Source organism: Macaca mulatta, chromosome 10 (genome assembly GCF_049350105.2).
Source record: "Macaca mulatta isolate MMU2019108-1 chromosome 10, T2T-MMU8v2.0, whole genome shotgun sequence".
Lineage (NCBI taxonomy): Eukaryota > Metazoa > Chordata > Mammalia > Primates > Cercopithecidae > Macaca > Macaca mulatta.
In genome coordinates, this window is record NC_133415.1 from 114,765,385 (window position 1) to 114,781,552 (window position 16,168).

The window sequence follows — 16,168 nt, forward strand, 5'->3', positions numbered from 1 at the left end:
CCAGCATTGGCAGAGAGTGCTGGACCTGGACTACGGTCAGGAGCAGTGGCTCCCCCAGCACCATCAAACCTGTCACCTCCCTGCACCCCTTCCCCCCTCCCCTCCCTTCCTTCCTCCCCTTTCTTTACCCCCTCTCCTCCCTTTCCCCACCTCCCCTCTCTTCCCACCTCCCCTCCCTTTCTCCCTCCTCCCTTCCTCCATCCCCTCCCTTCCCGCCTCCCCTTGCTATGCCTTTTGCCCTCCTCCCTGCACCCTCTTCTTCCTGCACCCCCTGCTCCCCTCCCCCCGCTTTCACCCATCCCTCCTCCCTGTAACCCCCCCCTCCTCCCTGCACCCTCCTTCCCCTTTCCTGCACCTTCCTTCCCCCTCCCCACTGCCCCACCCTCACCTCTGCTTCTCCCATTTGGCACTTCCCATGTTCCTGTCTCCACACGGGAACGCAGTCTTTTTGTTTTTCATTCATTTATTTTTGCAGCGTTATTGAGAGAGAGCTGATGTATGGTAACCTGCATATATTTGTAGTGTGCAGTGTGAAAAGTTTCGACACTTTACACACCTGTGAAACCATCACAGTCAAGATTAACTCTCCATCACCCAAGTTTCCCCATGCCCTTGGCAGGCCTCTCCCACCCCATCTGCGAAGGTGCCCAGGAGCCTTTTCTCACTCCCATCACTGCACTGCCCAGCATCTCGCACGGGTGGAAGCAGCTGGTTCCTGTTGTCGCGGAGCGTTCGGCTGCGGGGTAAAATAAAACTGCTGTGAATCTTGTACAGGCTTTGCTGGACACCTGTGTTCGTTTCTCCACGAGCAGCGGTCAGAGACACGTTTAACCCCTTAAGAAACTGCCAGAAGGGTATGAACCACCGTCCACACCCCAGCACCTCCAGGAGTTCCGCACCCTCCCGACGCTTGTCCTGGTCCCATCCTCATGAGTGTGTTCCTGGTATTTTGTTGTTTTTAATTTCTAAATAAGCTCAGGAAACATGATTCTCAACATCCTCCTCAGAGGCACCCAGAGAGAAGCTGCTTCTCTTCTGCTCACAGCGGAGGGCTCTCCTGTCCACCTGTGCCCTTCCCCAGCAGCCTTTTCCATCTCAAGCCTCTACCCAGCCCCTTCGCCAGTCAGGAGGCTCCCCAGGGTCCGGCCCCTGCAGCCCCTGGAAAGGCTCCCGTGCCTGAGAGGCGCTCACAGCACTTGGTGGGTAAGAACATTGAGAAAAGACAGATACACACGTGCCCATCCTTCTCAAAAACAGAAATTCTAGCAGAAATTAGGACCTAACAGCCTGACAAGCAGCTAGCTGCGTTTCTAACAAGGAGTGTGATCTATCTCCCAAGCAAGTCTCGAACGTGCCCTGGGAAGCTCCCGTTCGACCTTCCTGGTGAGCTCAGCGTCACAGGGACTGTGCCCAGTCCGGCTTTGTGTCAACGCTCTGCTTCGCATAGCCAGCCCCACCAGGCAGGGGGCTTCAGAAGGCTGCGTAGGGACTGGGGTCTTTCGAATTGCATAACCACCATTCTGAGATCAGGCACTGGTTGAGCACTTGCTGTATGCATGGCACTGAGGACACAGGAGGCCCTGATGGGTCCCCGAAGCTACTCCGACCAATGAAAGCCGAGAGCAGCACAGACGCCACTGCCTCTGTGGCCCCGGGCAGGCAGTGCCCTGAGGGCAGGCCCAGATGAAGGCTCAGTGGACCTTTTTTTTTTTTTTTTTTGAGACAGAGTCTCGCTCTGTCGCCCAGGCTGGAGTGCAGTGGCACGATCTCAGCTCACTGCAACCTCCGCCTCCTGGGCTCAAGTGATTCTCCTGCCTCCGCCTCCCGAGGAGCTGGGACTACAGGAGCGCACCACCACACTCAGCTAATTCTTTATATTTTAGGAGAGACGGGGTTTCACCATGTTGGCCAGGATGGTCTCTTGACCTCAGGTGATCCGCCCACCTCGGCCTCCCAAAGTGCTGGGATTACAGGTGTGAGCCACCACATCCACCTGGACTTTTTCTTTTTTAGATAAAATTACACTTGAAATTGATTTGTAGACCTAGTATTAAAAAGATTTTTTAAAATTACATTTGGAAGCCACCATCTGATAGAAGGGAAAATGCCAGCAACTGACTGTGGAGAACCACCAGATTTGTAGTCAGAGCAGCATTCGAAAAACGATGACAACTTCTTGGGCACTTAGCCCACCATCGGGGCCATTTACACGCCTGAGTCCTTTAGTGCCAGATCCCTAGTGCGGGGCCAGGTGACCCACCTGGGTGGGGCCCAAGCCTTTCCCGGTGCTTAACTGAAGTGCCCTTACATTGGCTGAAATACACAGATCTTACCTGTCAGCTTAGCATTTCACATTGGCATGCACCTGTGCGACCCCTATGATGATCGAATCAGAACATTTTCATCACCCCAGAGGGCCCTGGCGCCTCTTCCTGACAGTCTCCTCACCGGAGGCCCACGCCCTGCTTCTACCCACACGTGAGCTTCCATCAGGTGGAATCAGAATGCACAGGCTTCTGTGTCTGGCCTCCTCCAGTCAGCGTAGTTCTTCTGAGATTCAGCTCCATCATTGAGCACATCAGGAGTTCGTTCCTTTTTATTCCTGGGAGACGTTTCACTGACTAAATATGCCTCCATTTGACTCTCCATTCACCTGCTGATGGGCATTTGGGCTGCTTCCATCTTAAGCATCAATGAATACAGCCACTGTGAACATTCTTATATGACTTTTTGGTGGACAAAGGAACTCATGCTCAAGTAGATGCTTAGGAGTGGAACTGCTGGTCACAGGACAGATGCACACTCAGCTTCGTCACTGTGTCACACACCGGGTAGACGTGCATTCAGCTTCCTGTGTCACGCACTGGATACACACGCATTTGGCTTCCTGTGTCACGCACCACACCACCACTGGATGGCAGTCGTTCAGATTCAAGCCCTGAGGGTGGGCACACAGTGGGGCCTCACTGTGGTCTCTATTTGCATTTCTCTGATGACCAGTAATGGTGAGCACCTTTTCAGTTGCTTATTCACCACTTGTATATCTTTTCTAAAGCACCTGTTCAAGTGTCTTGCACATTTGTTATTGTATTGTCTTTTTATCACTGAGTTGTGGAATTCTTTATTCCTTTGTCATGTATAAATATTGCAAATATTTCTCCAAGTCTGTGGCTTGCCTTTTTACTTTATATACCTTTTTTAACATTCTAAAGAGAAATTTACTTTCCATTTTATTTTTTCTCAGTAATAGAGCAAAACAATAAAGAAAAAAATATAGATGAGTATCTAAACTTTTTCAGAAACAATGTATTTCAAAGAGTAAAAATTGAATCCACTTTTTTCCCACTGTGTTCATGAAATCTAAATGATAGATTGTGGAATTCATAAGTGTGGCGAATAAGCCAGTCTAAAGAAAATCTCCTGTGCCTCCCGTACGACGTCCCATATCATGTCCCATATCATGTCCCGTCCACATCCCGTACCACATCCTGTACCACGGACCATAACAGGCGATTGCCAAAAAGCAAAGGTTCCACTCTGACCTTGAACTAAACGCTGACCAACCTCCAAGGGCATCTTGATGAGCAAAAGGCTGTAGCTTTGAGGCCCAATTTATCCATTCTTCTTCAGGATTTGTGCCTTCTACGTCCTTAGAAATCCTTTCCCACTCCCAGTCATGAAGACCTCTGATGCTTTCCAGGTCTCTGTCCACCTCAAGTTCATGTTTACATACAGTGTGAAGATGGACTCCAGGCTCACGTTCCCCCACAGGGCACAGAACTGCACCAGGGCCTTCAGCCACGCCTGTCTTTGCACCACGCCGTCCTGATTGCTGTCACTTCAGAGGAAGTCTTGAAATGTGGGAGGGTCAAGTGCTCCATTCTGTCCTAGGCTGTCTTGGCTATTTAAGTCCTCTGCATTTCTATATACATTTGTGGAATCAGATTGTCAGTTTCTAGGAAAATCCTGCTGGGATTTGGTTGAGCCGGCATTGCTTCTGTTTCTCAGTTTGGACAGACTTGCTGTCTTCAGCAACAGTGAGTCTTCCCCACCAGCACTATGGTGTTGGCCTCCGCTGAGGGCTTCGATTTCTCAGTTCCAGTGTAAGGATCTCGTACATCTTTCATTCAGTGTATACCTAGGCATGTGTTCTCTGTGCTATTGTTGACGGCACGTTTTTAACCTGGTTGTTGGTTGCGAGTACACGGAACTACAGACGCCTCCAGCTACCGGCCTTGCCTCCGGCCCTCTTTCGGAGTTCACGCACCATGCTCAGTGTTGTGTTTGTAGGTTCGTCTGGACTTCCGAGACATGTGTCACCTCTAAATTTTTTGTTCACCTTCTTCCTCTCCATACTTGGTGCCTGTTTTTCTTGCCTTTTTGCCCAACTGGAGCTGCCTGTATGTGGGGAGCGGAGGCAGCAAGAGCGGCCGTCCCGGTCATGTTCACATCAGGCTGCTCGTGCCCCAGGTCTGTGCAAACACCCAGATCGGACTGACGGCAGCCAGCAAGCCTGTGATGAGATGCGAAAGAGCAGCTACGAGTCTCAAGAACAGAGTACAACAAACGCGTCTGTGGACCCGGTCTTGTGGCAGTGCCTGGCTGAGGGGAGTCCCCGTGACTGCCCCACGCAGACTGACCGAACCAACATGAAGAGCAGAAGAGCTGGAATGAAATCAATCATCCTCGCAGAAATTCAAGTGCAACTGCCCTTTGTACCTGATTAAACTCATTTATTTCAGGCCAAGAACTTCGTGAAAGGCAGGTATGGGTCATGGATGGAAAGCACAGGCATGACCCCATCAGGGAACGACCCTGGCACAGCCTGCAGTAGGAAGCTGGAGAGCGCCCACCAGTGCTTCCTGCTGAGACTCGGTGTGGCCGCAAGTGTCCAGGGTGAACTGTTTCCTCCTTAAAAAAGATATGGAGGACTCCTTACCCCCGGTCCTCAGAATGGGACTCTATCTGGAGTTAGGGTCTTTACACAGGTAATCCAGTCAGAATGAGGTTGTTTGGGTGGGCCCTGATCCAACAGGGCTGGGGGTCCTTACAGAGAGGGGAAGCTGGACCCAGAGACTGACACACACAAGGGAGAAGCTGCGGAAAGGCGAAGGCAGAGATTGGGAGCTGTGTCTAAGCCAAGGAACCCAAAGGTGCCAGCAGCTGCCAGAAGCTGGGAGAGCAGACCCTTCCCCAGAGCCTGGGGAGAAACCCACCCTGCTGGCACCTGTGGCCCCCAGAGCTGTGGGACGATCCGTGGTCCTTTGTCACGGCAGCCCCAGTGGGGCAGTGCAACAGGTGTGGGAACAGCGGCAGTGTCTCCAGCAGCACTTGTAAGTAAACCTGTATTATCGCTGTGGCTCCGTCACACCAGGTGGAGTGAATGTCATGACGGGGGACTGACTCCAGTCGCATCAGAGACCGCTCCCAAAGGCTCTCCAAGGTGCTCAAAGGCAGGGAGTGGTGCGGTACACATTGGCGCTGAGTCTCTGAGGGCCCAGCAGGAGCTGCAACCTGTCAGGGCCAACCTGTACCACAAACTGCCCTGGAGACGCCTTCTCTCGCCACAGGAGGTCTGCGTCAGGGCTGGGGCCCTCTGGGCACCTCAGCCGCGTTTCTGTGTGCATCTCCCCCTGCGCTGGGCCTCCCCCCGCCCCTCCTAGCTGTGCCCAGCTCATCTCCACCTGTGAGAGCAGAAGATGTAAGCGCAGTCTCCAGCCCCCGGACTCCACGCACAGGGCGGCTCAGCCCCTGTCCTCACAGAGAAACTTCTTTCTCCCAGCTCTGCTGGGGCTCAGCTACAGATTCCAACAGGTGGCTCAGAAACCAGTGCCTCAGCAGAGCCAGAGTGCAATCTGGCAGCAGAATCTAAAACTGGAAAACGGGGGAAAAATAGGCAAAACAAATACAGATAAATTTGTTTTTAATAAAGGAGTTAATTTTCTTTCAATCCTATATAAAACAATAGCAATTAAAAACTTCATTTTTGAAAGTAAAATATTTACATATGAACAAGTAACTGTGCAAAATTTACATGAAAAAATGGAAAGACAGGGATTTCCTAAAAGACAAAATAAAAGGTGTAACAGTTCTCAGGTGTTGATAAAAAATACTGATCAGCGTTCAGTTCACACGCGCTTGAATTAAAGTCTAATGTGAGAATTCACACGGAGAAAGCCGGAGTATTTACAGTCATAAAAGTACTATCAATAGACAATTTCATACAATAACCTCTGAAAATAGAAAGAACCAATTAGTATATTTGTAATAAAAAAATAGGTACAAAGAAGGGGCTTTGCTCTGGACGTCTGTAAAGTCGGCCCAAGGCTTGCATACAGTCTCTTAGCAAAATAATTATAGTTTACATAGCCATTTCTATGTCATGTGCCAAAAGTTATGTACAATTACTGACAAAATACACCAACCATTTTTCAACACTTGATTCACACCGAGAAACAGTCTTTTGATGATTCTTCTCAACTTTGATTTTATTTAATCTAGGTTTTCACTTTTAGCTAAAAAACACAGTGCAAGTAAAATATATTTATGCTGAAAAGGTTTTCATCTCTTTTAACTTTACAGCTTTACAAACTATAGCAAATAAAATGCATTTGTACAGATGCTGACCACACATTCAGAAGGAGCCCACCTTTGCTGGGCCCCGCCTCTACCAAGCAGAAATTCGATTACACTCTGAGGTGGGGGTGCTACGATGAATTGTATATTCCTCCAGGATTCTCAGCAGAGCGGAAGGGAGACGAGGGGAGGGCTGGGGGGAGAGGGGAGGGCTGGGGGAGAGGGGAGGTGGGGGGGGGAAGAGGGGAGACGGGGAGAGGGGAGGGGAGAAGAGGGAAGGGGGAGAAGAGGGAAGGGGAGAAGAGGGGAGGGGGAGAGGGGAGGGGAGAAGAGGGAAGGGGGAGAAGAGGGAAGGGGGAGAAGAGGGAAGGGGGAGAAGAGGGAAGGGGGAGAAGAGGGAAGGGGGAGAAGAGGGAAGGGGAGAAGAGGGGAGGGAGGAGAGGGGAGGGGAGCGGGGAAGAGAGGAGGGTGGGGAGAGAGGAGGGTGGGGAGAGAGGAGGATGAGGGAGAGAGGAGGGTGAGGGGGAGAGGAGGGTAGGGGGAGAGGGGAGGGGAAGGAAGATAAATAGTCTAAAAAATCAGTTTGCTTTGCTAACTGACTATTACAAAAATAAAATAAAATGAGGTCATCGGCTGTAGACATACACCTACACAGTAAGTTAGGTAGAACTAAACCAAAATGCACAAATAATGCAGAAACTGCTATGAGTTGACAGAGGGCAGCTAATTATTTGCTAACGATTCCATCAGTCTTTATATATGGCTTGTTTGGCAAGAAGGCCACTCAATCAAGATGAGTTAAGATTTAATTGTCCTTTAAGAGTATCCACAGGCCTTTGTGTTCTCTCTGTTACAGACACGTATTTTCTTTCACACTGAAGAGTTGATTTAGAAACAGGAAAATATAAAACTGTTCCATCGTAAAGAGGTGGCTGTTTTTTAAACAATATCCCATTTGCTTGTTACAAAAAGGCGTAATCTGCAAATATATAAAAAGTCCCCAGGCGTCCTCCTGTGTCACTTAAGGAATGCTTTGTAGAGCAGCAGTGAATGGCTTGTCTCACGTTCATTTTCTAAACAAAATATGAGGTCCCTGAGGTTGACCCGCGTGATTCTTTGTCGCGTGAACTGTCTGGGGGCTCCGACCCCCGAGCTGCCTGGGACCACCGAGCCGGGGCCCGACCCCTGGTGACAAAAACGGAGAAGACAGGGTGTTAGTGGGGCCCAGAGTGGGGCTTGAAATGGGGGCCTGTGTGTCTGAACCAAGTACCCCGATTCCAGAGGAGGCCAGGCCTGGCATGGGCTCCCTCCGGTAGGCCCACAGCTGGAGCTGAGGTGCTGTCCCAGGGCCCTGCCAGGGCAGGGGCAAGGGCAGGAGGCCTCATGCTGCGCCTTCAGGACAGGGCACACTCAGACACTGCCCAATGCCCCACAGTGCTCAGACCTGCTCCTGGGGCTGAGGATGGACCAGGGGGTGGCACCCACCCAAGGCAAATGTCTGAGCGGCCCCAGGGCCACCCTCCATGCAACCACAGCTGGACTGCATGTGGACTCAGCTGGGGTACAAAAGCCACACGGGGTCCCTGTGTGTCATCCTGCTTGGCTGCTGAATTCCCGCACTGGAAGGGCTGGGGTCGGCTGGGACTGGGCATGCTAGGTCAGCTGCGAAGGCTGAGTTGCTCAGTGGCTCCCACAGTGATCCCTGGGCCTCTGGCTGGGCCCTGCTGCACAGACCCTGCCTCCATCAGCCCCTCTAGGTGACCAGGTGCCTCCCGAGCTGCCTCAGATGTGTTCCTGCTTGGAGAAGCATAGCTGCTGGGTGCCAGCTCTTGTGGAGAGCTCTGGTGGTTTCAGCTGATGACACCTGCACGACACCACCTAGCGGGGCCACGCCACACACACACGACACCGCCCAGCGGGGCACGCGCCACACACACACACGACACCGCCCAGCGGGGCACGCACCACACACACACACACAACACTGCCTAGCGGGGCACGCGCCACACACACGACACCGTCCAGCGGGGCACGCGCCACACACACAGACACCGCCCAGCGGGGCACGCGCCACACACACACACACGACACCGCCCAGCGAGGCACACACCACACACACACACGACACCGTCCAGCGGGGCATGCGCCACACACACACACGACACCGCCCAGCGGGGCACGCGCCACACACACACACACACGACACCGCCCAGCGGGGCACGCGCCACACACACACACGACACCGCCCAGCAGGGCACACGCCACACACACACACGACACCACCCAGCGAGGCACACACCACACACACACACGGCACCGCCCGGGGGGCACAAGCCACACACACACACGACACCGCCCAGCGGGGCACAAGCCACACACACACGGCACCGCCCAGGGGGGCACAAGCCACACACACACACACACACACGCACACACGGCACCGCCCGGGGGGCACGAGCCACACACACACGACACCGCCCAGCGGGGCACGCGCCACACACACACACGGCACCGCCCAGGGAGGCACGAGCCACACACACACACACACACACACAAACACGGCACCGCCCAGGGGGGTACGAGCCACACACACACACACACACACACACACACACACACACACACACACGGCACCGCCCAGCGGGGCACACACCACACACACACACACAGCACCGCCCGGGGGGCACAAGCCACACAACTCCCAACGGCTGTGGTTTCCCCATCTGGCATGAAAACTAAGGTCTGCTCTGATGGGGAAAGCTGCTCACGTATATTTAAGTACAAAGATTACAATGGCATCTTTATGGCACATTCTCAACCAAAGTTAAGACGCTGGAAGTAGCTGATTCTGCTCTGCACGCCACTGGGAGCCCTGCCGTGAACAGCCACAGGCAACGCCCGGGCTGCCCTGATGTGGCACCCCTCATCCCGTCCTTCCTCCCGTCCCCGCTCTGCCACTTTCAGTTCAGGCTGGGAGCATGGCTGCCTGTGTGATGGCGTGCAAGTGTGACTCCGACCCACTACATTTTCTTTCTTCCTGTGAGATTCAAACAGAAGAGGGCACCTGTCTCCCTCAGACGCCCTGCACTGTGAGGGCCCTTCTTCAGACCTGCCCCAGGTGCCTCTGCTACTGAAGCCTCCGCACGCTCCACACTAGCTCATTACAAACTGATCCTCACCTGAGGCCGGGCCTCCCAAAAGAGAACTCAGGCGGGGCGAGTGACAGTCTGCAGGGTGAGGGCAGGGCTCTCACACGCACCACCCTAACAGGCTGTGCGACCCAGTGACACCGTCTATAAATTCCACACTGTGTTTGATGCTTCTACCTTCAAAATAGTTCAGCTGCCAAAAGAGAGGACTGGGGTGAAGGGGAGACGCTCATTCCAGGTGCGCAATTTAAGGGCTGCTGAGGGTCGGAAATCAAGATATTCTAATGCCAAGTGTCAGCACCAATCAAGGGAAGGGGCGAGACCAACCAAGGGTGAGGGCGAGACGGTGCCTCCTTGGGGCTGAGGCCACTCCCAGATCCCAGCACACTGAGAAACTGATGGCAGGCCCTGCTTCTGCGCCAAGCTCTGAAGGTGCACTATGAATGAAAAACATAACTTCTCCAGATTCTGAGTTTTATAAATACAACTAAATTTTTCTTAAATCTAAAAAAAGAAAAGAAAAATGCAAATTAACCTGATACTCCAGTTGCCTCTCTCTACACTGCACACTGCCGCCTTCTCCCCAGTCCACCTCGCCCCAGGGAGGGGGGGGTCCACACTCTCTGTCTTTCCCATAGGGTCTTTGCTCGCAGAATTCTATGTGGATTCTGGCTACCGCAGAGGGTCTGCTGCTAAACTGCTCTGAAGATGGAGTGGCGATCTCGTGGGAACCTCCCCCTCTCTTCTCAGGACTGGGGCTGCCACTGGACCAAGGTCTTCTGTGCCCAGCCCACACGGCAGTGGCAGCGGCTTTCCTTCCTAGGTTCATCCAAACCCCTCATGGGCTGTGCCCGTGGTGGGCGCAGCAGCCCGGTGGGGGGTGGCAGTCAGGGACTGGTCACGGAGCCTGCTGGGAGGAAAGTGCTTAGTGGGGGCTCCCAGCTCCCATGGGACACCTGAGGACGAAGTGCCTGCGGGGACCAGGACCAAGGCACCCATGGCCACTCTAGAGGGACTGTGGCACATGCAGGTGCGACGGCCACTCTAGAGGGCCTGTGGCCCATGCAGGTGTGATGGCGCAAAGCAGGGCCTGGGACGACAAGGTCCACCAAGGCCAGCGCCGACGTGGAGCCCTGGGGGCCTCGGAGTAAACAACTCCAAACACAGGGGCTTGGGGTTTTTTAGGTGCAGGCACTGGGATTAGAAAACGAGCAAGCAAACTAAAATCCCCACGACCCTGGACATACCACACGAACCCTCCCCCCTTTGCAGGTCTCCGCCTCTGAAACATGGCAGACACCCCCTGCCCCGTCACAGGGCTCTTAAAGGCATCAAATGAAAGTAGGCGATCTCTCCACTGCACACGCGCCACAGGGACTCAATGTCGAAGCCAAATGCAAAGAGTCGCCATCCGTGGAACCGCCTGGTGCAGGGTCTGTGCTGCCCGAACGTCAGGCCCCGTGCCATCAGCACCGGGAGCAGAGCGTCTGCTCCTGAGGTGGGAGCCCCTTGGCCCGTCCTTTACTCCGCCACGGAGCCCCAGCAGAGCAATGGGTGGAGAACGCTGTGCCCACAGCCGCCCAGGCAGCGGGTAACAATGGCCCGTGCCGCACACGCTCCAGCCAGCTCCGCCCCGAACGCGTGCAAGCCCTCTCCGTGCCTAACCATTTACGCGGTGTCACACACACGAGGCAAGGTCACTGGCAGCACATTTCGAAGAACAGCAGTGGTAACAAAAACACTCGGACACACAACTTAGAAAGTTAGCATCACTTCCAGGAGGCTGAAGACAGCATGGCTGCCGAGCTGACGCCTCCCAGCCTCTCTTCCACACACAATTCAGCACAAGCAAGGAACACAGGTCTACACCAGCATCACCGTCTGCACAGGACGAGGGCGCCTAGACTTCACAGTCACTGCACGTCGGCGCACAGTCAATACACGCCCGAGCCTGATCCCGCTAGTGCCTCCCCTGCAAGGCCGCGGTGGGGCGGGGCGGGGCGGGACGGGGTCCATGGGAAGTCACTGCTGAAAGGCTAAGGCACCCCAAGTCCGAGCGCCTGAGAGGTGTCCAGGAAGGTCAGCACGGACCATAGGGCAGGGACCACGGAGCACAAGACGGGAAGGGGTTGTCAAGGCAACATGGCGTGTCGTGAGAGGAGCCCTCTGGCCGCTGGGTGTTGAGGCAGAAAAGAAGGAAAAGGGGAAGTTCGGGTCCTGCAGGAAAGGGCTGGGAGGACCGGAGGACGTTCGGGACCCGGACTTCCCCATGCGGCCAGCAGAGGGCGCCAGGAAACCACAGACCTGGCAAACACCCCAAGGCCACCAGGAGGAAGGGACAGAGGCAGCAAAGCCACCCAGAGCCACAGGAAAGTCAGAGAGTCAGAAAATGGGGGCTCCACACACATCAGAAACCCACCCTGGAACAACAAGGAAACTAACAACACTCTCAATACAGGAAAATCTGAAGTGTGCACTTAAGGATATAAAAATCATCTCAAATCAGAATCTCAAAAACTAGGAGGCACATTTTTATAAAAACAATACAATTACAAATACAACACCAAAAGGAAGTAACAGTTGACGGGACTTAAGAAAGAAATGGAAGGAAGAGACAAAATTATCTCTGAAATGAATAAACTGCCAACTGTTCGAGGAGAGGAGGCAGTGAAAATGCAGTAAGGAACCCACCAGAGGCAGGAAGCCAAGAGGATGGAGCCAAGACGCAGAAAGGAGGACAAAGGTCAGGAGAAAACAGGGCAAACGAGAGCTGGAAAATCTCCCTCTCAGACGGAGTGGGACATTCACACCATGACATTTGCAAAAGACAGCAAACCCACACCCTGAGGAGACACCAAACCCACACCCACCCGAGGAGACACCAAAACCCACACCCACCCGAGAGGAAACACCAAAACCCACACCCACCCGAGAGGAGACACCAAAACCCACACCCACCCGAGAGGAGACACCAAAACCCACACCCACCCGAGAGGAGACACCAAAACTCACACCCACCCGAGAGGAGACACCAAACCCACACCCACCCGAGGAGACACCAAACCCACACCCACCCGAGAGGAGACACCAAACCCACACCCTGAGGAGACACTAAACCCACACCCACCCGAGAGGAGACACCAAAACCCACACCCACCCGAGGAGACACCAAACCCACACCCACCCGAGAGGAGACACCAAAACTCACACCCACCCGAGAGGAAACACCAAAACCCACACCCACCCGAGAGGAGACACCAAAACCCACACCCACCCGAGAGGAGACACCAAAACCCACACCCACCCGAGGAGACACCAAACCCACACCCACCCGAGAAGAGACACCAAAACCCACACCCACCCGAGAGGAGACACCAAAACTCACACCCACCCGAGAGGAGACACCAAACCCACACCCACCCGAGGAGACACCAAACCCACACCCACCCGAGAGGAGACACCAAACCCACACCCTGAGGAGACACTAAACCCACACCCACCCGAGAGGAGACACCAAAACCCACACCCACCCGAGGAGACACCAAACCCACACCCACCCGAGAGGAGACACCAAAACTCACACCCACCCGAGAGGAAACACCAAAACCCACACCCACCCGAGAGGAGACACCAAAACCCACACCCACCCGAGAGGAGACACCAAAACCCACACCCACCCGAGGAGACACCAAACCCACACCCACCCGAGAAGAGACACCAAAACCCACACCCACCCGAGAGGAGACACCAAAACTCACACCCACCCGAGAAGAGACACCAAACCCACACCCACCCGAGGAGACACCAAACCCACACCCACCCGAGGAGACACCAAACCCACACCCACCCGAGAGGAGACACCAAACCCACACCCCAAAAGGAGACACCAAAACCCACACCCACCCGAGAGGAGACACCAACCCCACACCCACCCGAGAGGAGACACCAACCCCACACCCACCCGAGAGGAGACACCAAAACTCACACCCACCCGAGGAGACACCAAACCCACACCCACCCGAGGAGACACCAAACCCACACCCACCCGAGAGGAGACACCAAACCCACACCCCAAAAGGAGACACCAAAACCCACACCCACCCGAGAGGAGACACCAACCCCACACCCACCCGAGAGGAGACATCAAACCCACACCCCAAAAGGAGACACCAAAACCCACACCCACCTGAGAGGAGACACCAACCCCACACCCACCCGAGAGGAGACACCAAAACTCACACCCACCCGAGGAGACACCAAACCCACACCCACCCGAGAGGAGACACCAAACCCACACCCACCCGAGGAGACACCAAACCCACACCCACCCGAGAGGAGACACCAAACCCACACCCCAAAAGGAGACACCAAAACCCACACCCACCCGAGAGGAGACACCAACCCCACACCCACCCGAGAGGAGACACCAAAACTCACACCCACCCGAGGAGACACCAAACCCACACCCACCCGAGAGGAGACACCAAACCCACACCCACCCGAGGAGACACCAAACCCACACCCACCCGAGGAGACACCAAACCCACACCCACCCGAGGAGACACCAAACCCACACCCACCCGAGAGGAGACACCAAAACCCACACCCCAAAAGGAGACACCAACCCCACACCCACCCGAGAGGAGACACCAAACCCACACCCACCCGAGAGGAGACACCAAACCCACACCCACCCGAGAGGAGACACCAAACCCACACCCACCCGAGAGGAGACACCAAACCCACACCCACCCGAGGAGACACCAAACCCACACCCACCCGAGAGGAGACACCAAACCCACACCCCAAAAGGAGACACCAAAACCCACACCCACCCGAGGAGACACCAACCCCACACCCACCCGAGAGGAGACACCAAAACCCACACCCACCCGAGAGGAGACACCAAACCCACACCCACCCGAGGAGACACCAAACCCACACCCACCCGAGAGGAGACACCAAACCCACACCCCAAAAGGAGACACCAAAACCCACACCCACCCGAGAGGAGACACCAACCCCACACCCACCCGAGAGGAGACACCAAAACTCACACCCACCCGAGGAGACACCAAACCCACACCCACCCGAGAGGAGACACCAAACCCACACCCCAAAAGGAGACACCAAAACCCACACCCACCCGAGAGGAGACACCAAAACCGACACATTGAGAGGGCCCAGTGGGTGGAAGGACTCTGAGATGCAACCACATACACTAGGGGCTCTCAGAGCCGACAGCAGGGCTGCCAAGGAGGAAGAGAAGAGAACCCATGAAGGGGAAGGAATCAGCCTCCACAGTTCCTCCCAGCCCCTTCCCAAGGCAAGAACAGAAAAGACTTCTGAGCCAGCCAAGCCGCCTGCGCTCAGGGCCCAGAAACAGCCTCAGGAACGGGAGGAAGAGCCTCATCTACTGGGCGGGAACCTGCAGGGAAGAGACATTTCTCAGGCTCCGAGGGAGGCAGAGGCAGGAGAGGGAGGCTGAGGACCAGAGTGAGCCTCCCGTGGAGGTCCTGTCACTAAAAGGCGGAGGAAGAAGCCACGAGAGCTCACAGACGCCGATGGCCAACAGTGGAGCTGCCGGGCCCGTGCAAACCGCTCAACTGCAGCGTGAACAGTCCTGTGAGACACAGGAGACCAGGGCGTCGTCAGTAGTTTAAGTACAAAAGTAACCAGGAAGACACAGATACGAATCTTCCTAAATACAAAAAAAAAAAAAAAAATTCAATTAAAAGAGCAAAGAATAAACATCTCAGAGAAAAAGAAACACAGCAAATATTTAAAATTCAGGCCAGACAAGGCGACTCACACCTGTAAATCTCAGCGCTTGGAAAAGGGAGGCCGAGGCAGGAGGATTCCCTGAGGCTGGTAGTTTAAGACCAGCCTGGGGAACATAACAAGACCCCATTCCTACAAAATATTCTAAAAATTAGTCAGGTACAGTGCTGTGTACCTGTGGTCCCAGGCTACTGGGGTGGCTGAGGCAGGAGGATCCCTCTTAAGTCCAGGAAGTCAAAGTTGCAGTGACCTATGATCACGCCACCACACTCCAGCCTGGGTGACAGTGAAACCATGTCTCAAAAGATAAATAAAAATTTACATAATTATAAAATATAATGATAGAGTCAAGACAAAACATGTCAATTATATCAATAAAGGCAAATAGGCTTAACTCATCTATTAAAAGAAAAAGATTTTCAATTCAGCTCATAAACTGAGACCAAACCATATGCTACAGAGAGACACAGAAAACAAAGTGATTCAGAACGTGAAAATAAAGGGAGGATCCCAGGGATTATAGGCTGGGGGACAAGAAAGACACCCAGGGTAACGGGTGTCACAAAGACAGATACTTTTCTAATGCAAAAAGTTACGGCTGCCAACGAAGATATGACACGTGGATATTAATGCACCAAACAACACAGCAGCCCCTACCAATA

At 54.1% G+C, this 16,168-nt stretch overlaps 1 protein-coding gene across 2 annotated transcripts in view; it reads right to left on the minus strand.

Moving 5' to 3' along the window:
- Positions 1 to 1,999: 1,999 nt before the first annotated feature.
- The window catches only part of TAF4 (TATA-box binding protein associated factor 4), a 95,076-nt gene continuing 80,907 nt past the window's right edge, over positions 2,000 to 16,168 (minus strand). For both annotated transcript variants that reach the window (XM_077952132.1, XM_015148644.3), the window contains one exon: positions 2,000 to 7,761. In XM_077952132.1, coding sequence (XP_077808258.1) covers positions 7,594 to 7,761 — 168 coding nt within the window. In that variant the 3' untranslated portion in view covers positions 2,000 to 7,593. The remainder of the gene's footprint in view (positions 7,762 to 16,168) is intronic.